The sequence below is a fragment of the Ascaphus truei genome, chromosome 19 (assembly GCF_040206685.1).
Source record: "Ascaphus truei isolate aAscTru1 chromosome 19, aAscTru1.hap1, whole genome shotgun sequence".
In the NCBI taxonomy this organism is placed as follows: Eukaryota; Metazoa; Chordata; class Amphibia; order Anura; family Ascaphidae; genus Ascaphus; species Ascaphus truei.
The window spans coordinates 15,210,198-15,234,757 of NC_134501.1; the positions used below are offsets into that span (position 1 = coordinate 15,210,198).

Consider the following 24,560-nt stretch of genomic DNA (forward strand, 5'->3'; position numbering starts at 1 on the left):
CAAACAGTATAGCGAGTTCCTGAACCGTGTGGGGACTTCACGCACTTAGTAAGCCCCCTAACTGCACCGTAGCATGGTCACTTACAGCAGGAGATTCCAAAGTCGCTCCCCACAATGCTTTGCATCCAAAACATCAAGGCATTGTGGGATGTGACTCTGGAAGCTCCCACAGTGAGTGACAGCTATACCGCCCATGCTGTCTGCACAAACTGAGGGGCAGTTTGGGGTCTTATTAAGCACGGGATCCCCCCACAAGCTCAGGATACTATACAGCCTGGGATCGGCCACACAGTTATGTTAGCGATAGTCTGATGAGTCGGCAATAAGATTTATTAGTTAAGACAGAGCAAATATTTTCTATCAGAAGGTGCACGACGTACAAAAGGTTGGGAACCGCTGCTCTAAAGATATGGTTGTCAAACTGTGGGGTACATATTCAAAATGATGAGTAATACCGAATCACTAGTCACACAGCTAAAAAGATATTCACTTACAGTTTATTTTGCCTGAAATGATATCACATCTTCTGTACACAGCTACAGAGCAGCGGTAACACAGCCAAGCAACAACGCTTAGCAAAAAGTTGGTATAAACGGTCTTTTTTTTTTTTTTTTTTTAATCCTGCATCACCACCCCGAGGAAAAATAGAAAAGAAAAAAACAAACTATAAAATGAATCTGGCACAAAAAGATTTAAGATCAAATCTTTAAAAAAAAAACAAACACACAAAAATAACAACAATAAATCGGGCAATACGATTTATCAGGCAACAAAGTGTAAAGCAGCATGTCCCATCAAGCGAGTAAATATACAATATGAGTGTAATGTGCTGTGTGTGACCAGTTTCATCCGCAGCACAGAGAGTGACCGCAATTGTGTTTTTGTTACAATCAGATGTGGAAAGCAAAATGGCCACAAACTTGCACGTGCCCTAAAGATAACCCTGGTATACCTCAGCCAGAAACCCGATTTCTGCACGTTAGGCGTGGAGAGCGCGCCAAGCGTGGGCGCCGGGTGTACTGCTTGTACGCGCGCGGGCGGGGGAGGGGGCATTGCGGGTAGTTGAGCGCGCGGGTAAGTGTAGATTTTTTGTTTACCTACGCGCCGTGTGCCACGTGAGCGGGGACTTACATATATATATATATGTATCTATATATGTAATTCCCCGGCGCAAGCGCCGCCCGCTCAGCGCTAGCGAGGACTTAGCCTTACAGGGAATGGTGATAACCGCTTCCCAATGAGAGGCAGGGAGATTTCTGCAGCAGGTTGGGTCCGTTGGACACCGTGCATCTCACGCTGCAGAACATAATATCTCTAACTCCCAGGGAAAGATTGCAGCAGCTGTTCTTTACTTCAATAGACCAACCTACTTGGTCATGTAGCTAACAGTCAAATCGGTGGCATTCCTACTTTGGTAGCAAGGAGCATTCAGGGGAATGTAGGGCAATATGTACACGGATCTTTATGGCAGCAAATGAATTAAACGGGGGGGGGGGGAGGGTTAATTATTTGAAAGCAGAATGGCGAAGACATCACAAACATCTCCTTCAATCAGCAAACCCAGCGGGTTATACTGAGGGACAAGGGGAGTTCATCCATGGAGATGCAGTAATAAAACAAAGAGCCCTGCTGAGCTATACGTGCAAAATACACAGAAAGAAAGAGCACAAAAGGAAAGGCCGATGTGTGTGTATCGGGGGGGGGGGGGGGGGGGGGCAGCGCTCAAATCTAGCAACTGTATAATAGGGGCTGAAATCAGAAATCCTCCCAAAGAGCCATGCAAATCGCACATGCAGGAATAGAGCGCTCACAGTGATGTCACACGTACATGGATAGGGCGGTCACAATGATGTAACACGTGCATGGATAGGGCGCTGGCAGTGATGTCACACGTGCATGGATAGGGCGGTCACAGTGATCTCAAACATACATGGATAGGGCGGTCACAGTGATCTCACACATACATGGATAGGGTGGTCACAGTGATGTCACAAATGCATGAATACGACGCTCACAGTGATGTCACACGTGCATGGATAGGGCGGTCACAGTGATGTCACACGTGCATGGATAGGGCGCTCACAGTGATGTCACACGTGTATGGATAGGGCGGTCACAGTGATGTCACACGTGCATGGATAGGGCGCTCACAGTGATGTCACACGTGCATGGATAGGGCGCTCACAGTGATGTCACACGTGCATGGATAGGGCGGTGATAGTGATAGAGGGGACATCTGCATTTTTTTTTTAAATAACAGAAATGTAAAAAAATCGTAGTCAAATGGGAGATTTCTTACTATTTTACACCCCTGGATCCCTTCCAATCCTATAAGTACCCTCTACTCACTGTGCTGATATGTACTGCACGACCCTCATGGAGTGAGCTAGTAATGTCCATTCTCATCTGCTTTCTATTCGATGTCCCCGTCTGGCCCGCAAAGATAAAGATATATATATATATATATATATATATATATATATATATATATATATATATATATATATATATGCTCATATATACTCGGACACTCATGTGTGTATGGACAGAGGCGTAAGCTAATCAATAGTATACGGTATGACGATAAAACTCTAAGCACAAAGCACTTACTAGAGATTTCAGTCAATTACTGCACAAAGCTAAGTCAACATTTCAGCCCCACAATGGCCATTTACGGTGATAGTATCAGCAGCAATATAAAGGCATTTCCAAGCTAAGAAATATAAAAATGTGTACTGTATGCATCTGTAAACTCAACGGGATTCCCTTCTCACAGGGTTTACACTGTTCTTCCCACTTCCCACCATTGCCATGGAGTTGACTGATATACACATATATATATATATAAGTGTGCATATATATATATATATATATACAGTGTTCGACAAACCTATACATTTGCTCGCCCCGGGCGAGTGGATTTAACCCCCGGGCGAGTAAATATTGGCCCAAGCAGCACACGTTTGGTACTAGGTGGCGAGTAGATTTTTTTGTGTGGCGAGTAGATTTTTTGGTGATTTGTCAACCACTGTATATATATATATATATATATATATATATATATATATATATATATATATATATATATATATATATATAAATTGAATATATATATATATTTTCATTACACACACACAGTAAATATATATAAATGTGTGTGTATATATTTCTACACACGCATACACTATATGCATATTTATACACACATACACGCATGTATACAGTTGATGCACATGTACACATAATGCAGATGTAAATATAGTTATCCAAATGAGGGTAGAATGATAGTTGAACAGATAAGCACGGAGGATCAGGAGAGATCACAGCACAGTCTCCACACATCACAGAGGGGGTCGCTTGTACAGTATCTCTCTTGGCCGAGAGCATCACCCCTGATGTGCAAATTTCCCCAAATTTACTTTATAAAACTTTTTGTGATTTTCTCTTAGTAAAAATGTTGCAAAAAAGTGAAATCTAAGTTCACATTGCGCGGGAACGCAGGGAAATAGCAACGCTTGCAAAAATGGCAGCAAATGGTAGTGTATAAAAATGTACTTTCATGCCTAGCCCATTTCTTTGCAAAGTTTGATGTTTCCACAGGCGGGGGGGAAAAGACCCCAACAAATTCCAGCAGTTTCGGGAATCTCGGCTAAAACTTCTTTCTAACAATCCTAACCATGGCAAGCAAGACATAAGGCCCATGTTTGCTGAACGGTGCGCTTTCATAACGCCTATCCATGTCCGGCTTCAGTGGAATATAAGGTGTCTTCCTGCGCTGGAAGAGGTTAATGGCAGAGCACCGCTTAGCAAAAAAATGGGCAACAATAGGTGTAAGATTCGTCGGCGCAAAGGTTTCATACAATCCCACCCATTTACGCAACCTGTAGCAGTATGGGGAGATGTAACAAATACACCATCCATTAATCATGGTATTTATTCAACAGGGCTTTCTGTTTTGAAACCAAAGCAAAACAATACACATACATTAATAATAATACAATCAACAAGACAGCAACAAACTACTTTGTACAGTTCTATCTGGCAAAAACAGGGGGTGGGGGGGGGGGGGGAAAGAATTAACAATTTATAAATAAAAAACAGGTCCCAGACCTGCTGAATATGAACCATTTTCTTAAATAGGTGAATTATGTAAATCTTATGTACAACAATCTGACTTTGCAGAACAGTTACAGGGAGAGAGAAAGGTGCAAAGATGATGGTTTTTTGTTTTTTTTCCTTTTCCTTGCGATTTCGTTCTTGTTTTCAGCAAAAAGGACAAAAGCAGAAACTTCTTTAAATGAGTCCGTCCGATCAAACCAAATAAAAAAAAAATACATAAGAAACATAGGCATTCTTATTCTCCCCCCTCCCCCCCCCCCCCCCCCCCCCCCACACACACAGAATGAACACTTAGGCAAATAAAAAAAAAATCCACATGGTTTTTCTTCTTCAGTAATATCCTCTTGCAGCTACAAAGTCTTCCCCCCCCCCCCCATGAATTAAATTAGATTGATTTTGAAATTCTGAGGCTGTATCAGTTGGGGGGGGGGGGGTGTTCACCCGCCTTACATAAAAATGACCTCTCTAAGTCAAAACCACAGATCGTAGAAGTCCAAGGAGTTTCTTCTCTACAATGTTATGAGCGGTCAGGCGGGTGTCGAAGAGCTAACCTTCTTCAGTGCTAGAAATAAGTCACCAGGCTTCTGTGTAGCGGACGTCTGTCTCTTTAAGGTTTGGCAGCTTGGCCTGTCGAAAGAACAGAACTTGCATTACTCATGTCCTAGAAATCTCGGCTGGCTTTTTTTAGATAAGATTTTCTGCTCCCAGCATCGGTGTCACCTCAATCTTATGGGACAAGAGATTGTCTTAGGCCCGAGGCCACATATCCAGAAGGCCAACAAAGGTGGCAATAGGGTTACCATTTATGGTACAGGTGCATTGGAAGAGAGGAGACAAATGGAGGACGTGAAAGATATTTCAAATGCGTCCCATGTATAAATTGGGTACAAAAGAAGAGGCGTCTTTTAGACAATAAAAAACACCAGAAGAGGTCACATTTTAAATCTGGAGGGTGGTAGCTGTTTCCCCTTAATGAGAATTACTACGCAATGCTACTTCACAAGACACCATCCATCGAGCACAGGAAGAAACCTTACGTACTTCGGGGGTTGGAAGAACGTCTTGTGGAAGAGCACTTCTTAGTAAATATGACCCCCAAAATCTGTCTAACTTCTGCTGCCAGAGGGGTTAAAACCCGCAGTAAGACTTCCCAGTATGTGAGACCCTCTTATAACACAAGGAAGTACAGTACTGTTGGAAGAGCAAGCAGACCATATAAACGGGAGATAAATCTTGGTTTGATCATGCACCGGCACATCTTACAACCTATGTTCCATGGTAACAGGAAATCCGTAAGTGGAGCACTAAGTAGAAGTGCATTAGGGACACTGGTACTAAACATACTGTACATCTCTGTATTACCTTTGTTTTTGTTTTAGACTGATGTTCCTGGACATATGAGCATAATTACGTGCTGTCCTCCCGAATTACTGAACGTAAGTCCAGCCACAAAATGACAAGACATTATACAACGTGGCAATCATTTTACTGACGCCTGTGAACAAAAGGCTGATTGTAGAATGACCTAGTTTAGTCGATACAGGTCTTGATTAGGTTATTAAAATGTTTCCGTCAACAGCTGGATGTTCAATCCGGTTGATAGAATGGGAGAAGACACGAGCAGCAAAATTGATGGGAACGAGTGAAAAGGGCTTCAGGAGAAGCAGCAGATCGGGGGTTAACGATCAGCTGGAAGCCCAAACTAAACAGCCAGGGATCAAAGTCAAACTGCCCAATGAGTAACTCATGTTGGCTTTAAAACAGGGAAATGAAAACACCCATCCCATCCAAAATGCATTCTTTAAGGGCTGAATATCGTCATCTGTTATGCTGTGTCAGGGTGTGGGTTTTTCCCCCTGTATTTTATTTTTACAACCACACATGCTGGATATTGTATCCAGACTTTAAACACCCAGGAAGTCTCAGTATGGAATGCTTCGAAGCAAAAATAACATGTGGGTCATATTTCTGGGTGTGCTTCTGATCAGGAGAGAACAGTGGGTGTGCTGGTATAATTAGGACCTAGTGGGATTAAGGTCACGCCCCGGCTGTGCCGATTACTGTAAATGTTCATTATTAAAGTCCCTCATCTCCAGCTTTTTTCACTAGTAGATAAGTGGAGAATTTAGACATTGGCGTGCTGATAATATCCTATAGCTCCTGGATTACTTGTAATGGAAACCGTGCCCTTGTTCAACCAACACCTGGAATTTGTCTCCGTGAAAGGCCACTTGTACAGTAGGGTTTATCTCTGGCTGCCTTCACCGTGCACCCATAAAGCAGCTCTGCCCAGCATCTCAGAGTTACCCATTGGTGACTCAATTAACCCTCTCAGTACCTGATCCCCTGCACTGCCGTATAGGGTTTAGAGTAAGCCGTATTAGTCTTTATTGTTAGCCCTATAGTATTATATTCCTAAATATCATTTTTGATGTATGCACTTGTGTCTAAACCTATAGATGTATATTAATTATTATTCTGATCATGGTAACATTAGTTACTGGTCTGTTTATCAGACAGTGTTTTACTTAGGGCCATTTTTGTATGGGAATTTAGGGCGAATGAGTTCCGACACGAGAATCTACTTAGGAAACTATTAGGAACGGGGCTTAAATTACGTCCTTTATTTAACACATTTCTTTATTTAAAGCTGGGTGACTTATTATAGTTTAGAATTGTTTTTACCTTTGCTAACCTTTTTCTCTACAACGACACAACTGGTTCTGCTTTCTTTTTGTATTAGCATCAACTTGTTATTGCATTTAATAATGATACTATGGTCACTGTGTATCACTGCACTCTGGTACTGTACATGCTTTCACCTTATAAATCACTCCAGGGCTAATCACGCCAACCAACAGAAGGGCTAATTATCCTGTTCGGTTTCTTGCTGTGTAAGTTTGTGTCACCATAAAAGAGCTTTAATGAGGGTGGAATACTTCACCATTTCAGCACTAAAAGTGGCGTCATACCTTGAGATCCTCGTAGGTGTCTGCCGACAGTTTGGTGCTGTTCATGTTTAAACTGCAGAGGCTCTTCATAGCTATGTGGGAAAATATAATACCAATTAAAATAGGTTGGCAGGTTATTTTTCTTAGCGATGCTTTAGCGCCAGGGCCACCAACAGGTCAGGTTTTCAGGATGCTCTGCTTCAGCACAGGTGCTGCAGTCTTTGACTGAGCCAGCTGTGCTGAAGCTGGGATATCCTGAAACCCTGACCTGTAGGAGGGCCTTGAGCACGGGAGTTGCTCACCCCTGCTTAAGCTCGTGTTACTTTGATGCGCAGATGCTTCTCTGCAGCACGTGGCAGAGCAGGTGGTAGAGCGGGTAAGGCTCCCCCCCCCCCCAAAAAAAAAATAATGAGAGAAGATACAAGAGAGAAGGAAGAGAACCAGGTCCTTACAGCTCAGTGCCAGCAGCCCAGCGTCCGTAACGGGCGTCTCACACAGGTTGAGGACTTGCAGCGTGGTGAGGTGTTCAGACAAAACCCGCAGTCCGGCATCTCCAAACTGCAGAGATAAGAACCACAGAACCATCAGAACCACAGAGGAGCATTAACAGCAGCTCACAAGTATTTACTGACCATGGGTAGAGGTGCAACCACCGGGGGAGGGAGACCGCGCGCTGGAAAAGTATTGCCCAGGTTTCATGTAGGAATCCCAATGCTAAGCAGCTCTTAGCTGCAAAATAACAGCAGGAATGTGCTCCAAGTGTCAACGTCCCAATGCCCAATGAGGTCATCCTACGCAAAAGTATTTATCTGGTCGATAATAAAATTAATTGGAATAATAACACTTTTGCCGCCAGCATTGAGATTAAAGCAGCTGAACCGCTGCAATGTGTCACAGGACAATGAAGCAGTGAAGTTCCTGCAGCTGAACCCCTGCATTGTGTCACAGGACGATGAGGCAGTGCGGGTACAGCAGCTGAACCCCTACAATGTGTCACAAGACAATGAGGCAGTGCGGGTACAGCAGCTGAACCCCTGCAATGTATCACGGGACAATGAGGCAGTGCGGGTACAGCAGCTGAACCCCTGCAATGTATCACAGGATGATGAAGCAGTGAGGTTCCTGCAGCTGAACCCCTGCATTGTGTCACAGGACGATGAGGCAGTGCGGGTACAGCAGCTGAACCCCTGCAATGTGTCACAAGACAATGAGGCAGTGCGGGTACAGCAGCTGAACCCCTGCAATGTATGACGGGACAATGAGGCAGTGCGGGTACAGCAGCTGAACCCCTGCAATGTATCACGGGACAATGAGGCATTGCGGGTACAGCAGCTGAACCCCTGCAATGTATCACAGGATGATGAAGCAGTGAGGTTCCTGCAGCTGAACCCCTGCATTGTATCACAGGACGATGAAGCAGTGAGGTTCCAGGAGCTGAACCCCTGCAATGTATCATGGGACAATGAGGCAGTGCGGGTACAGCAGCTGAACCCCTGCAATGTATCACGGGACAATGAGGCAGTGCGGGTACAGCAGCTGAACCCCTGCAATGTATCACGGGACAATGAGGCAGTGCGGGTACAGCAGCTGAACCCCTGCAATGTATCACGGGACAATGAGGCAGTGCGGGTACAGCAGCTGAACCCCTGCATTGTATCACAGGACGATGAAGCAGTGAGGTTCCAGGAGCTGAACCCCTGCAATGTATCATGGGACAATGAGGCAGTGCGGGTACAGCAGCTGAACCCCTGCAGTGTATCACGGGACAATGAGGCAGTGCGGGTACAGCAGCTGAACCCCTGCAATGTATCACGGGACAATGAGGCAGTGCGGGTACAGCAGCTGAACCCCTGCAATGTATCACAGGACTATGAGGCAGTGAGGTTCCAGCAGCTGAACCCCTGCAATGTATCACAAGACAATGAGGCAGTGCGGGTACAGCAGCTGAACCCCTGCAATGTATCACGGGACAATGAGGCAGTGCGGGTACAGCAGCTGAACCCCTGCAATGTATCACGGGACAATGAGGCAGTGCGGGTACAGCAGCTGAACCCCTGCAATGTATCACGGGACAATGAGGCAGTGCGGGTACAGCAGCTGAACCCCTGCAATGTATCACGGGACAATGAGGCAGTGCGGGTACAGCAGCTGAACCCCTGCAATGTATCACGGGACAATGAGGCAGTGCGGGTACAGCAGCTGAACCCCTGCAATGTATCACGGGACAATGAGGCAGTGCGGGTACAGCAGCTGAACCCCTGCAATGTATCACGGGACAATGAGGAAGTGCGGGTACAGCAGCTGAACCCCTGCAATGTATCACAGGACAATGAGGCAGTGCGGGTACAGCAACTGAACCCCTGCAATGTATCACGGGACAATGAGGCAGTGCGGGTACAGCAGCTGCTTTTCACAGCAGTTAACGAGTGGATGTCCCCAGAGTTCTTGTTGTGACTCAGCTAACCTCAGCTTCCTCTTACAAGCTCCGTCTTGAGCGCCTCCTACCTGAGTTGACCACAGGTTGAGTTGCTTGAGTGAAGGCAGCTTGATGAGTTGCTCTGCGCAGGCACTCGTTACATTGGTGAACGCCAGGCTGAGGTTTTCCAGGTTTCCGAAAGAGCCGGAGCTCAGCAATCGGGCGAGGTCTGCATCCTAAATGACAGAGATACGCTAAGCCACCGCAGGAGGGCGCCCACCTACTTCTCACACCTGTGCATTACTACAACAGTCTATCACAGTTAAAAGGTGTAACCCTATTCTCTTGTAAACAATTTAACAATCCAATTGGCTGCCTTAACACAATCCAACCATACTAAAAGCAAAGATTTGGGATTTTTGTTTTCTGGAAATTAACTAAAAGTTGGGTTTGTAAGAGGCCTCAAAATGGGGGGATGTTTGACAAGCAAGTTTTTTCTATACCCTTAGCCCATCCAGTTCTTATCAGAGTCCCAATGAGGATATGGGGAGGGGTGGAGAGAGAGGGGTTTTGCTCATGCAAACACTTGGTGAACCCATAGTGATATCAGAAAAAAGGGCACGGCCAGAGAAAACTCCTCCCAAGTCTCAGGTCACCGTATGTACATACTAACTTTAATAAAGGATTTAAAATATTATAGGTGTCTGCTTTGGGTAAAAAAGCATCAATTACCCAGAACCCCTTAAACATTTCACTGTCGTTAGTACAGGGATTGCCCCTTATGGAACATACTCTTTAGTATTAATTATAGTACTCAGATCTTATTTCATTTGTAATGTGGGGTTTGGCGTTTTTAGAAACTATGACCTGAAATGTGCAATGAAGGGGTTAACTGGCTCACCGCTTTTACTAAATCAGTAACATAGTGGCGGTTTAGTGGCCAGGAACACTTACCGTTGACTTGGATGGCAGTGTCAGGCGGGTAGGACCTCCTTTCCTTTGCTGTAACCAAAGCCAGAAAATACATCTGAGACAACATAAGTATCCCAAAAGCAGCAAAAGAGTGGGGGAGTGGTAAAGGTACGCCTATGGAAGAGTGGGAGTGGTAAAGGTACGCCTATGGAAGAGTGGGAGTGGTAAAGGTACGCCTATGGAAGAGTGGGGGAGTGGTAAAGGTAACGCCTATGGAAGAGTGGGGGAGTGGTAAAGGTAACGCCTATGGAAGAGTGGGGGAGTGGTAAAGTTAATGCCTATGGAAGAGTGGGGGAATGGTAAAGGTAACGCCTATGGAAGAGTGGGAGTGGCAAAGGTAACGCCTATGGAAGAGTGGGGGAGTGGTAAAGGTACGCCTATGGAAGAGTGGGAGTGGTAAAGGTACGCCTATGGAAGAGTGGGAGTGGTAAAGGTAACGCCTTTGGAAGAGTGGGGGAGTGGTAAAGGTAACGCCTATGGAAGAGTGGGGGAGTGGTAAAGTTAATGCCTATGGAAGAGTGGGGGAATGGTAAAGGTAACGCCTATGGAAGAGTGGGAGTGGCAAAGGTAACGCCTATGGAAGAGTGGGGGAGTGGTAAAGGTAATGCCTATGGACGAGTGGGAGTGGTAAAGGTAACACCTATGGAAGATTGGGGTAGTGGTAAAGGGAATGCCTATAGAAGAGTGGGAGTGGTAAAGGTAACACCTATGGAAGAGTGGGAGTGGTAAAGGTAACACCTATGGAAGAGTGGGAGTGGTAAAGGTAATGCCTATAGAAGAGTGGGAGTGGTAAAGGTAACACCTATGGCAGAGTGGTAGTGGTAAAGGTAACACCTATGGCAGAGTGGGGTAGTGGTAAAGGGAATGCCTATGGAAGAGTGGTAGTGGTAAAGGTAACACCTATGGAAGAGTGGGAGTGGTAAAGGTAACACCTATGGAAGAGTGGGAGTGGTAAAGGTAACACCTATGGCAGAGTGGGAGTGGTAAAGGTAATGTCTATGGAAGAGTTTTGCCAATTGGCAGCAAATTTGTTAATAACCTGTGGTAGCTCCTTGGTATTATCTACATACCGGGCACAAACAATAAACCCAATCTCCAGAGAAGTGCTTCACTGAGTCTTTTCATGTGGTGGTGGGGCCAGCAACGTGCGTAGTACTGAGGGGGCTTGCTATGTACCCCGATACACACACTGCTGCACTAAACTTATTGCATGTATCAATTATACCCAATCATTTACCTATAATTTCAGCAAACTGTTGGGTTTGAATACCCGCTCTGCCCGAGAAGAGCCCGGCGAGGCCGAGAAGAGCCCGGCGAGGTCGAGAAGAGCCCGGCGAGGCCGAGAAGAGCCCGGCGAGGTCGAGAAGAGCCCGGCGAGGCCGAGAAGAGCCCGGCGAGCCCGAGAAGAGCCCGGCAAGGCCGAGAAGAGCCCGGCGAGCCCGAGAAGAGCCCGGCGAGCTCTGGAAATCGCACCGAATGGACTCACCAGTTCCTTTAACTCCCGCTGTCTGTCACAGAGCTGCTCATACATTCTCTTCCCCGGATCTGTGCTCTGCAGCGTGGAGATTATCTGCATCTGGGTGTCATTATTTTCGATGATGTTGTATTCAAGCATCAGACAAAGAATCTGAAATATACGACGTGTTTGTTTTTATATAAACATGTTGCGATTAAAGTAACAAAAGGGGAAAAAGGGGATCTCCTATAAAAATAATGGCTGTGTGGTGGGAACCATGATCCAGAAATAGCAATAGGTCTTGATGATTTAAGTCAGTATTGTAGCGGGTGGTCTCTATTTATGGAAGGCATTTAAATCCTATTGTGAAGGGCATCGCAGAACAATGTGTGATAAAAAAAAGACCAAGTTACAGTGCCACAAGACCCTAAAACCCACAGATAAACTATTTCAATTATACCTCCAGGGAAACGGGAACCTTTCTACAAATTGAAGGATTGTCCCAAAGAAGGTTTTGCAGAAGAAGGTGGAATGGATAAGTACAGTCCACTACACCCCAAACATCTCTGGAAACATGTAGCTAAATGTCACTCCAAAATATATCATGTCCCATTCAATGGCTCCAGTAATGCCTTAGGGCAGAGGTTCTCCTCCAGTCCTCAAGACCCGCCAACAGGTCACGTTTTAAGACTATCCCAGCTGCAGCACAAGTGGCTCCATCTGTGGCTCATTCTTCGACTGAGCCACCTGTGCTGATGCATGGAGCCACTGATTGAGCCACATGTGCTGAAGCTGGGATATCCTGAAAACCTGACCTGTTTGGGGGTGGAGGGAGGGGTCTTGAGCCCACCTGGTTTAGGGTGTGTCACTTAGTAGCGTCCATGCATATCCTCCCTGTATCATTGGTTCCTGTCCCTAACGCTCGGTGTCCCTTTCACCTGTCTCTTCTCCCTCTTTACCTGGAATATATCTGTGAGAATATATAATGCCAGATATGCCCCAAGCAAAACCGGGTGTGCTATAAACGGTTATCTGGGCTCCAGTCTCAGCGACTAATGTACCCAATCTCGTGGAAGATACATTGCATTTGTTGGAAGTGTTCTGTTACCTCCACCATCGTCTGGTTGCCTCTCAGGGCGAGTAACATGCATGGCCCCAGCTTGTTTTCAGCCAGTGAGAGCAGGAACTTTTTAGTCTTGTAGCAGGAACCCATCAAAATGTGAACCTACCACAGCGGGAGATAAGACCTATTATTGTTATTGCAGAACGGAGTTGTGTAACCAGTTGACTGGCGAACCAATGTGCCTAATTACATCACTTTTCCAGCTTAAACACGTGGCCTTTGCATAGAACTTTTTAAAATAACTCTAAATCCAAACGAAAAAAGTACATGTACACTACAGGTACCGATCCGAAAACATGGAGGGAGATATTCAGATTTTTTTTTTTTTTACACAGGAATCATTCAACAACCCTTGTTATTAGCTGCTAATCCTTCTGGCGTCTGCTTCTTCTAGATCAGCACCAACCTCTCCTCTTCCTAATCATGTTTTAGTACAACACTAGGTGAACACGAATAGAGAGGGACACAGGTTTGTGTGGCTCTAGCAGAAGTTGAAGCCGGCAGGGCTGGTAATGAATTTCAATGCATTTTCAACCTCTGACGCTTCCAGTGGCCATAACATCACAAGCCAGAGATTGCTGCGTCCTGCGCAGGGTGTAACATGACTCACAAGCACCAGTGACAACTACACACGTTCTCACTGTGAGATATGAGGCTAGCAGGGCAGCTTATACAGTAAGACCCTCGGCACATATAGGGTATTTGAGTGGATACGTCTTAAATGCTTTATATCGTGGGTGTATGTATTTGTGTCTTTATTTATATAGCGCCATTAATGTACACAGCGCTTTACAGCAGTAATACACGTGACAATCAAATAAATAATAAATAATATAAATAGCACATAAAGGGCAGAAGTGCTTCAGACATAAAAGTAACATTTAGGAAAAGGAGTCTCTGCTCCGAAGAGCTTACAATCTAATTGGTTGGTAGGAAGAACGTACAGAGACAGTAGGAGGGTGTTCTGATAAGTGCGTCTGCAGGGGGCCAAGGTTAATCTATGAGGTGTTAATTATCAGCCATGGAGCTACTCATATGCTTCCTTAAGCAGGTATGTTTTAAGGTGGGTCTTAAAGGGTGTCACAAGTTGACTTAGCTGGACTTCTAACAGTTACATATGGAGTCCAGTATATAATCCATATGGCCAAGTAAGGAATGACCTGGTTATTGGTATATTATACAATGGAGACAACGTCAATTGCACGTAGAAATATAGCAGTCCCACCCCAATACCAAGCCACCATATACCAGCACAATGCAGTAAAGGGAGATCATTGCACAAGGAGTTTGCAGTCTGAGACACCTCTCCTCCCCCCCCCCCCCCCCAAATTAGCAACAGGGGCCAACTCTCTTCGACTTGAATGGGAGTTAATGGCTTTTCGGAATCATCGTTCTGGGAGGGAGTTTGAGCACTCATTCAACATGCTGCCATGGCGCCTCTCCATGCTGGAGAAGATTTACCTCCCATTCCTCTGAATGGAGCTGTTATGTTCTCCAGGGCGGGGAAGTGATTTCCCAGCATATTGAATTAGGGCCTTAATGACATAATAATGGCACAATCTCTTCACTAGGAAAATGACACGCATGTACTTTAACTCCCTGTTCCTTAGGGACACAAAAATTAGACTGTAAGCTCTTGGAGCTGTTCACAATAACTGTAAATTGTAAGCACTAAACATTAGTGGCTACAATGCTGTGTAAGGATACATTATGACTTATTAGTGATTTAACAACTTCACTAGCAGATGACCCTACGCGTCACTACAAGGCAATGCCAAGGAACTGGAGGAGCTTCAAACATGTTCAGAGACCCCGTTCTTGTTCTTATCGGTGCGTTCATGGCCCGCTGCAATGTTGGAAGCCAAGCTGAATAAGCCCTTGGATTTATCCCAGGTCTCTCTAAGAAGAAAGGTGGTAAAAGCTTAACGGAAGTTTTGAGCCCATGCTCTACCAACTGAACATAACAAATGCTGGAGCACAAAGTGGTGGTGAGTATGAGTATCATCTAAAGCTTGTTCTATTTAGACAAAGAAGCCCATAAAGTTAGACTTTGATCACCTCAATTATTGCCTCTGACCCCTCACAGGCCCAAAGCAATTCAGTACCCTGGGCACCTGCAACGCATTGCTGGCAGCAAACGTGGACAGGTACTCAGCACCATTATGCACCGAAGCATGTCTATTTTTATGGATAACAGAGGAGAGGGTCCTCCATATGACTTACTGCCGTGAATGGGATTTGCTGTGTTTTACACTACAGAGAATACATCCTTTTTGAGATGGAAACTTCAGTGGGTGTTGCAGGTTATACTCTGTAAGATGGGACATGTGGTGCACAGTAATAGCTCATCAATTCTGGGCCGAAACATTTATCAACATTCCTTCCAGATCCTGGGACTGGTATCACTGTGCTAAACAGAGCCCTCTCTGCTGTACCTCCTGCTTGTAAATGCCAAGAAGTCCCAGCTGCAGTGTGAGAGGATTCTGCTTCGCAGGGAGACGACAAGTAACAACTACCTGAATATCTACAAACATGACAAACACACGCGGCCGTTTAACCTCATCTCTCACCCCCTATTCAGAGGTATATGGCTTGTTCAAATACACATACATCAACATCTAAGGTTTGTTTCTTCTTACAGAACCCCACAATATATGATCCCCGCTTTCTAACTTTTCACGAGTAGGTGAAACGTCTTCTTTAAATGGTTGTGAAACAAACAGATATGGGATTAAACAAGGGTCATATTATGGTTTTTTTGGACAGCACTGATGGGGTTAACCCAGAGGTTCTCAACACCAGTCCTCCAGAACCCCAACAGGTCAGGTTTTAAGGATATCCTTGCTTCAGCACAGGTGGCTCAATCAGCGGCTCGCCTGTTTTGTAGCAGGGAGCTACAGATTGAGCCACCTGTGCTGAAGCAGGGATGTGCTGAAAACCTGACCTGTTGGGGGGCTCTTCAGGACTGGAGTTGAGAACCCCTGGGTTAACCCCTTTGCGGTGGGGGGGGGGGGGGGTAACGTACTGCAGAGCAATGAATTTCTGGCTCCTTTGGCTGCAGAGGGGTTACAGGACAAGATGCACACTAGCCCCCCCCTCTAGCTTCCATGTGCCTAAGCTAATTACGTTAAATCACAACAAAAAACTCACATTATTGCAGACACGTACCATACTGGCAAAAAGTTCTCCGTCGTCATCACACGCGACGCCTCCAGGGCTGTACAGCTGGAACCAGCCGTCTTTTCCAGCTCGGACGCTCAGGAGACACGAGTGGACCTGCCAGACACACAGCGGTGAGAGGTGTTTGCAGCGCTCTGTATACGAGGCTTGCCCATTTGATGGGGAGTTACTGCACTGCCCTTTGGCACCCCCAGGTAGCACTAATAATGAAGAACGTGCACCCCTTGCAGTACATTCCCATTAGATCGCAAGTTCTTGAGAGTAGGAACTAATTTCTCCTAATGTATTTTTTATTTGATGGATTTCTATCCATTTCTTAATATATTTCCCTGTGCTGCCTTGTAAAGCTCTGTAGAATAGTCAATGCCATGTAAATAAATACATAGAAATATATAGCATGTTATGTTAAGATGAGAAGACATTACCCAATATGTATTATTTCACTGAGGAAACGCCCAGTTAATACACACAAAAGCCAATACAGGTGGTCCTCGTTAGCCAACGTTTCACTTTACAGCGAATGGCATATCCAACACTTTACAATGCAATCCTAAGGGCCGTTTTTCAACGCCGGAATGCGTTATCCAACGCCGGAATGCGTTATCCAACGCCTGAATGCGTTATCCGACGCCTGAATGCGTTATCCAACGCTCACCGCCACTGATTAACATGGGACTCACTTTACAACGGTTTCACTATCCAACGCTACTTCCAGAACGGATTCCGGTGGATAACCGAGGACCGCCTGTACTCTGCAAATCTCGCAAGGATTGTGTTCATTTCAAACTCCTACAATAAACTGTAGCATTTATTTGCTAAATACACTTCTGTAAATTGCCCATAAAGTAACAGTATTTCCTCCTAAACACATGTTTTTAAACTGCTTAAAAAGAAAATCTCTCCATTTCTGGAAAGTGTGAACAGATTGTAAATGACAAAAAAAAAAAAACCCTCACTAGGTACAGCCAGGGCTCCTGGTCCACATTAGTGCCAAGAAAAGCGGCTTAAGGAGGCAAAACGGTGACGTAAATGTGCTATGTTTATCATTTCTTTGCGTTAGCAAATGTTGTGTTAGTCATTTAATTATAAACTAGTCTCTGGGAGTGTGAAGCACCCTTCCCACATGAGATTGTCTGGCTATATGTTTTTTCTGTTAGCTAAAGAAATCCACATCGTTTTGTGTAAATCCTTCTAGATTCCAGCATTCCATGTGTCCCCTGCGGGACTTATCTTCTTTTCTTTGTTGTTCTAACAATCACTTATGAGACAAAGTTTATACACTCGCTCTTAACAGCTGTTTCTCTCTCACTGACCATGTGACCTCGTTAACGGGAAATGAAAGCTCTTGGGTAATGACAGTGGTGTAGCTGTGATGTCATCAGCTAACCTCAAACACACACAGACACACACACAGGACATGCGTGTTTCTAAAAAATGTAATTAAAATAAAAGTGATATGATGGTTGTCTACATTAGCGGTTCCCAACCCTCATTACACTGTGCTCCCCCTGCTACCAAATATTTGTTCTGCGAACCCCTATTTAATAAATCTTATTGCTGACTCTTCAGACTATTGTTAACAAAACCCTGTGACCGATCCCGGTCAGTATATTATCCTGAGCTTTTGGGGGTGGAGGGGAGAAACACACGCTTAATATGAGGACCCAAACTGCCCGTCAGTGTGTGCAGGCTGCATGGGGGGTATAGCTGTCACACTGTGGGAGTTTCCAAAGTCATGACCCACAATGCCTTGCTGCTGTGGATGCAAAGCATTGTGGGAAGAGACTCTGGAAGCTCCTGCTTTCAATTGATAGCTTTCCCCCCGCCCCCACCCTAAGGAGCCGTTTAGTAAGTGCACCGTCCCCACACGGGCTCAGGAACTCACTATACTGCCAGGGATCCACCATTACAGATTTCCTGTGGCTCACTGGTCAACATTTTATGAAAACCGTGAAATATAAAGCTAGAGACTCATGAAGATGCAAATTCTCAAACTGCTGTTCTGTTCACCACACTCCAACCTTCCCTGGATTGAGAGACCCGCAGAACAATTCGCTGCCCCCTTCTATTATTTAGTGAAACGTGGGAAGGTTGTAAGGGTAGTTACACCAGTAAAAACAGGCTGGTGGGACCTTTGCCATTAGTAAGTAGCATATTTATACAAACAATAGATCTGAAAAAACTAATAAAAGTATTTTTAATATACCTATACAGGGAGGCAGCATAAGTAACCTGCTGGTCTGAGTGGACAAGTCAATGCCCCTTATACATCATGTAATCTTAGTCAGTTCACTTCTTATATTGTATATCTTTCCACAACATACTTGACTACAAGAGTATACTGTATCTTCATTTAAAAGAAAAATACATGAACCATCAAATCTCTGGCTTTACTGATTAATAACCCCCTCAGTACGGGAGTAATTCTCTTTTCTATATCCTCTATGACCATAAGGGACCTTTTTACCTCTTGCCTGGGGTCCTCTGCAAATCTCTGAATGACGTATTTCAGCTCCCTGAATGAGTAGGATGAAGAAAAACACGCGTTAGGTTATTCAGCTGGGGATTCAGTGACTGCTCGGATGATGCTTTTAATATATTATTATTTGTTATTTATAATGCATATTCCGTTGCGTTGTGGTTGGAGGACAACAAGAATAAAATATCAAACATTAGCATACAATGTTACCGTAGGTAAGGAAGACACAGTCCCAAGGAGCTAACAATCTTACTATTATTGTATCATTATGCTTAGTTGGTAATGAACTATTAGTCAAGTACAACAAAAGACAGGGGTGCCCAATGCTACATCCAATTGACAAAACATATATGGTAATAAGTATAAAGTTTAAATACTTCAATAATAATAATAATTACTTGGTTATTTAGTTAAACCCTTTGGCCAAAGCGTTATAAGCCTGCATACCAAACGTCAATGTATAACCAAAAATGCAGGTCCTACACTATACTGTGAACCCTTCCCTTTACCTCTGTATGGGGGGAAAGAACCGTAGTAGGTCCTGTTCTTGCAGCAAAGTGAAAAGTCCTCCCAAGTTAAAAAGGTGAGGAGGAGTGAGCTCTGGGGGGAGGTGCCACCTACCTCCATACAACTGTTACCAGTCTGAAATTGATTAAGAACAGGACCTACTATGGTTCTTTCCCCCCATACAGAGGTAAAGGGAAGGGTTCACAGTGTAGTGTAGGACCTGCATTTTTGGTTATACATTGACGTTTGGTGTGCAGGCTTACGACGCTTTGGCCAAAGGGTTTAACTAAATAACCAAGTAATTATTATTATTATTGAAGTATTTAAACTTTATACTTATTACCATATATGTTTTGTCAATTGGATGTAGCATTGGGCACCCCTGTCTTTTGTTGTATACATTTGCCACGCTCAGTAGCACTCTTTATTGACATAAATCTATATTCATGATGTGGTGTCAAATACAACAATGCTGAGTTGTACTACTGGTCTTGGAGAATACTAGATTATTTTACCGCTGATGATATCTGCTACTGTATGAACTAATATCTTCTTCAGAATTGAGCCATCTGTTCAGGTCTTCATTGTAAGATATCAGTTCTGATTGCTGTGCTAGTTCTGAATCAGCTCCCAGACACTGATACACATAACTTGTCATCTTTCCCATAGTGCTTTGTCTTTCTGGCAGCAAAGGGGTTAGCAAAAGCATGCACTGTTAACCGTTGGAACATGATCTTACTGTAACACTTACTTCGTGAACGTTTCGTGGGCAAGTGCTCTGTAACAAACAATATAGAGAGTATGCATTAAAATCACAAATCAATAACACGTGGACACAAGCAGTTTGATAAGGAACCCAAGTGGACTTGTTTCAGGGCATTAACCCATACACGCAGGGAACCGTGACAAACATCTGCACAATCCCATCAGCAAAGTTTGCTATCCCACAGTAATTCCCTTTAGTAGGTATTTTTTATATGTATTGGTGTTTGAATGGGATTACATGGAAGAGGGGTAAGCAGAAGGAGCCAGCACTCGTTCTTTTTGGGGAGCCTAAATATTGCTTTGGAGCATCCAGTCTCAAAATCAAAAGATCATTGAATTTATACTATTTTTCTTGAGGCTCCCAAACAAGTTCTGCACCTTTAATTCAAATCTTAAAACAGGCTTCTGGCCACGTATGTATACACTTTGTTCTACGTGACTTCATTTTGTTTTCTCAAAGAACCCAAGTGGCCTAATTAAACCACGGTAGCATCTCCTCTAATGAGTGTGACACATATGAGGAGCAATTAAGGGTCACTCTGCAAAGTGTGTTGCATCATGGCACTGGAATAAAGCTCTCCCTGATGTGTTGCTAAAAGACCGATTTGGCCAAATGACGCCAGTCTGTTTTTATTGACTCTAACTTGTACACCTGATCGAGTTGCACGGGAGCTGAACTCTCTGTGTTAAGTCACCGGGTCTCTTGGGTACGGCACATTGGTAAATTGTACAATTACAGCTGGTAATATGTATCCTCTGCGGTGTGCATTCTCTGAACACAAGCACTCATTACCCAATTCCTTGTGGACTGTAGCTATTCCTAAGGTGACAATGCAGCTCCTCTTTCATCAAAACATCCCAATGTCAACTTTCAACTTCATTAGCTAAGCCTGGTTAGTGCTGATTATGTATCACCAGAAACATGTTTTCTCCATTCGCACCTGCAGCAAATGTTTGAAACTTGTTCATCTTGCTTCTTACATTTGATTTATTTGCAGCAAAGAGAACTGAAAATTGCGGTTGTTTTATATCATTATAATATTGAGCAAACCGTTCCCACGACCATGCCACAAATGTATGACTTACTACATGAATGGAGCAAAGTTGTTGCAAAGCCCATTGATGTATAACATGTTGTGTCCGCTGTGTGATAGTGATATATATGGCCCACTATTTATGTCTTAAATGGCCCCGGATCTGTGCATCAAACAAAGCTAATGAATGTTATACACCCCAAGAATTAAGCAATACTGTCTGCTATGGTGTCAAATAAACCCAGGGGTTTAATATACACTACACGTGGAAGAACATTGTTGCAAAGGAAGAAATAAATACATATTATAACCATAATCAAGTAATTGTTTCTCTAACTCCACTACTTTCTCCGTATAAGTATCTATACCACTAGTATCAATTTCCAATCAAAATTGTACAAAACTCCTCACCACCCTGACAGAAATGATTTAACATTATCCACAGAGGTGGGTGTATCACTGATGTCCGAAATCTCTGTTCACCACGTGGGTGAGCTGCCAATGATAGGATTTTAAGCATCATAGGAGCTGTGGTGCACGTAGTCATCTTTAAAAGACCCCTTTGTTTGTTCAGTTGCCCTTTTCTCTCACCGTTTTCGGGTGCTGCCCCTGCAGGATGATGATGGCAATTACATGAACATAAGAAAAGCTCTGGAAAAACTCTCCCGTGAACTTACTCTTTGGGGAAGGGGATGGGCTGCAGTAAGCTGGCCAGGGCTGGTCTCCAATCATCGTAGTCTGACCTACAAGATAAGTATTGTTATTAGCACCAGAATTGCACCTTGTGAGATCTTGGTTATCTACATTACCCCCTGGAATCGCCACCTATCCCCCATCTTGTTTGTGCATATCTTTGATTCCTCCCAAAATTGAACACTCCGGGAAAGGCAGTTCCCCTATTAGTTAGTGGAATGCAGCTTTTTGGAGTGTTTCTTATGAAACCTTTTACCCCAGGTTTTACCCCACCTCCCCAAGCAGTGCAAGAACTTTGCAACACACTCCTATTTGTGACAATTTGTTGCAAATGTTCCCAGCAGTTTGAGCTGCAAACTGTAACAATATATAATGTTACCGTAGTAATATAAGGATACATTATAGCTGCCGAGTTACACTGATAGAAGGATTGATTGAAACTGAAAGGCGGCCATTATGTTAGGCACACAAATCAGAATTTTTACAGGTTTATAACAGGAGCACCAAACGATTGCCAGTTTAGGTAAGAATGTAGAATGATACATTGTCACAAGCTTTACATTTAAAAAAAAAAAGGGGGGGGGGAGTAGTATTGTTACTTTAAATGCTAGGAGGATTTTCAAAGGAAGCACACAGAAGCATCTATAGTAGTGGAGTGAAGGAAAGACGGCTGGCAGAGTATTACTTTAACCCTTTTCATTATATTTCTACAAAGAACTATCCAAGACACAGTAATCTAGATAAATGTGAGTTGAAAGGCGACATTTATTTATTCATTAGGGATTAGCACAACGTAGTAAATCTGTCTCAAATCTTGATACATTGATGCAAAGTGAGACGCGCTGTACATGATGAATTTTATACAACTTCTGGATGCAATGGAAAATTGACCCAGAACAAAAAATGTAGTCTTATGTTACGAAACATTTCCTCGCCTGCCGAGGGATTAAACAGCAACGAAAATACATTTCTACACAATGTTATATACTGTATATATTTACACATGTATGCAATGTGCAGAAATATACAAGTGTTTTCTTTTAGATGTCTGTAAATGGCAATCTGTTTTTCCCAATTCCTACCGGCCACAAAGCAATGTAGCAACAGATGAGCAATGTGTCTGTCACAATAATTAGATTGTAAGCTCCTCGGAGCAGGGACTCCTCTTCCTTAATGTTACTTTTATGTCTGAAGCACTTATTCCCATGACCTGTTATTTATATTATCTGTTATTTATTTGATTACCCCGTGTATTATTACTGTGAAGCGCTATGTACATTAATGGCGCTATATAAATAAAGACATACAATACAATAGTGATAACAAGTCTCCATAAAGCTCCTTCTTCAGTTGGGAGAATATCCTTTGAAGGTGCCTTTGCTGGAGGACTGAGCTATCAGGGGGATGAGTTTTCAGGACACCCTTAAGTGTATGAAAGATGGGAAGGTTGTGCTACTTGTTAATGAACCAATATAAGCGTTTTATTTAATTACAATGCACAGAGTTTCACACTGTACATTATTTGTACTAGGACACGACCCGTGAAAAATAGTCCTGTGGAAATCTCTCTGCATCATCATTTTCTCTATGAAGACTTCTCCGCTTGGTTTATTAAAAGGTATCACAAAGCCGCTCCCCATGTTACACAATGCTGTGTCTCACCGACCCGCACTGCTCACCTCTTGTGTCCTAGTGAATTGCAAGCAGATGGAAAGTGAACTTTTAGCACAGAGATATTTTCAAAGCCTTGGTGATAGCAAATCAACGTATCTTAGCTTAGCCCATGCAAAATTCTTTTCCACGGGAGCATGAAAAGTGTATGCCCTTTCTGAGGCTTAATGTTATAATCTTTGTCACATTGCAGGACTTTTTTTTAAAATGTATTTTTAGAGCGTAAAAGCCCCTCTCTGGAGTCATGTGAACTGAACATAACACAATAACCAGTTTAATGAGAATATCTTGTAGTTATCAGGCAGCAGAACTCGTTTTAAAACCATTACAAATGATTTAATTCCCATTCAGCCCCAGAGGTCTGAAACGCCTTGCAGGGGGTTGGCACCGAAGGGGTTAAGGTGCGGAATTAACTGTGACACGAAGGAGCTAATTTAATATACAGTATATCAAACCAGCTGTACTGAGACCAGGAGTCAATAGGGATCTTTGGCCGAAAACAGCCTGACCGGAGAATATTGTAATACTCGCCATTATTGTACAATCCACTTCTGTATAATTGTCATTATTATATATATGAAGCTGTCTTGTATTAGCCAAGTTTTTATATTTGACACAACAGAAGGAAATCACCATTATATTTTCAAGGCATTTCGTGTGTTTTAGAAAATGTGAAAGTTTTTAGTAATACTCAATAGTGCTTAATACCATGTTCAGGACAAGGAAATGCAACATGAAATGCAATTTTCATTCATGTTGCATGAAACAAGAAAAGGTGGCCTATTAATTCCAGTAACGTTTTAATCCTGTAAGAGATACATGGAACACCCTGTACTTATATCGGTGGTTTTCAGATGCATAACACTGTTCTGTCCCCCTCCTGACGACGTTTCCCTATTTGTTAGAAGATGTGAGAGTAAGACCCGTGAAATTGTGCAATTTCCGTTCCGAACCTTCCTGATTTCGAGAAGCTGAGGTTCCCTTATTTTCTGAGAAAACAGCCTATTTATTTTAAATGGAAATGCTGTTTTCTAAAAAAAAAAAATATATATATATATATTATCCCGCAATCAACTGGTCTGGCAAACACCAGTACTTTTTAATTTACATACCCAGAATACCACGACTTTATTATGCGTACATTTACAGCTCCATTTAAACACAGCCTCGCTCCTGTGTTAGGCTGCGGCCCCG

General features: G+C 43.6%; 1 protein-coding gene across 2 annotated transcripts in view; it reads right to left on the minus strand.

Moving 5' to 3' along the window:
- Window positions 1-3,911: 3,911 nt before the first annotated feature.
- The window catches only part of CMIP (c-Maf inducing protein), a 125,511-nt gene continuing 104,862 nt past the window's right edge, over window positions 3,912-24,560 (minus strand). Inside the window, exons 11-21 of one of the 2 annotated variants that reach the window (XM_075576720.1) lie at window positions 21,680-21,745; window positions 19,955-19,981; window positions 18,685-18,733; window positions 16,206-16,313; window positions 13,023-13,139; window positions 11,945-12,085; window positions 10,441-10,488; window positions 9,576-9,722; window positions 7,523-7,628; window positions 7,092-7,162; window positions 3,912-4,746 (exon numbers count right to left, since the gene is read on the minus strand). In XM_075576720.1, coding sequence (XP_075432835.1) covers window positions 4,693-4,746; window positions 7,092-7,162; window positions 7,523-7,628; window positions 9,576-9,722; window positions 10,441-10,488; window positions 11,945-12,085; window positions 13,023-13,139; window positions 16,206-16,313; window positions 18,685-18,733; window positions 19,955-19,981; window positions 21,680-21,745 — 934 coding nt within the window. In that variant the 3' untranslated portion in view covers window positions 3,912-4,692. Of the gene's footprint in view, window positions 4,747-7,091; window positions 7,163-7,522; window positions 7,629-9,575; window positions 9,723-10,440; window positions 10,489-11,944; window positions 12,086-13,022; window positions 13,140-16,187; window positions 16,314-18,684; window positions 18,734-19,954; window positions 19,982-21,679; window positions 21,746-24,560 lie in introns of both variants that reach the window. The other variant, XM_075576719.1, reaches the window with a different exon arrangement.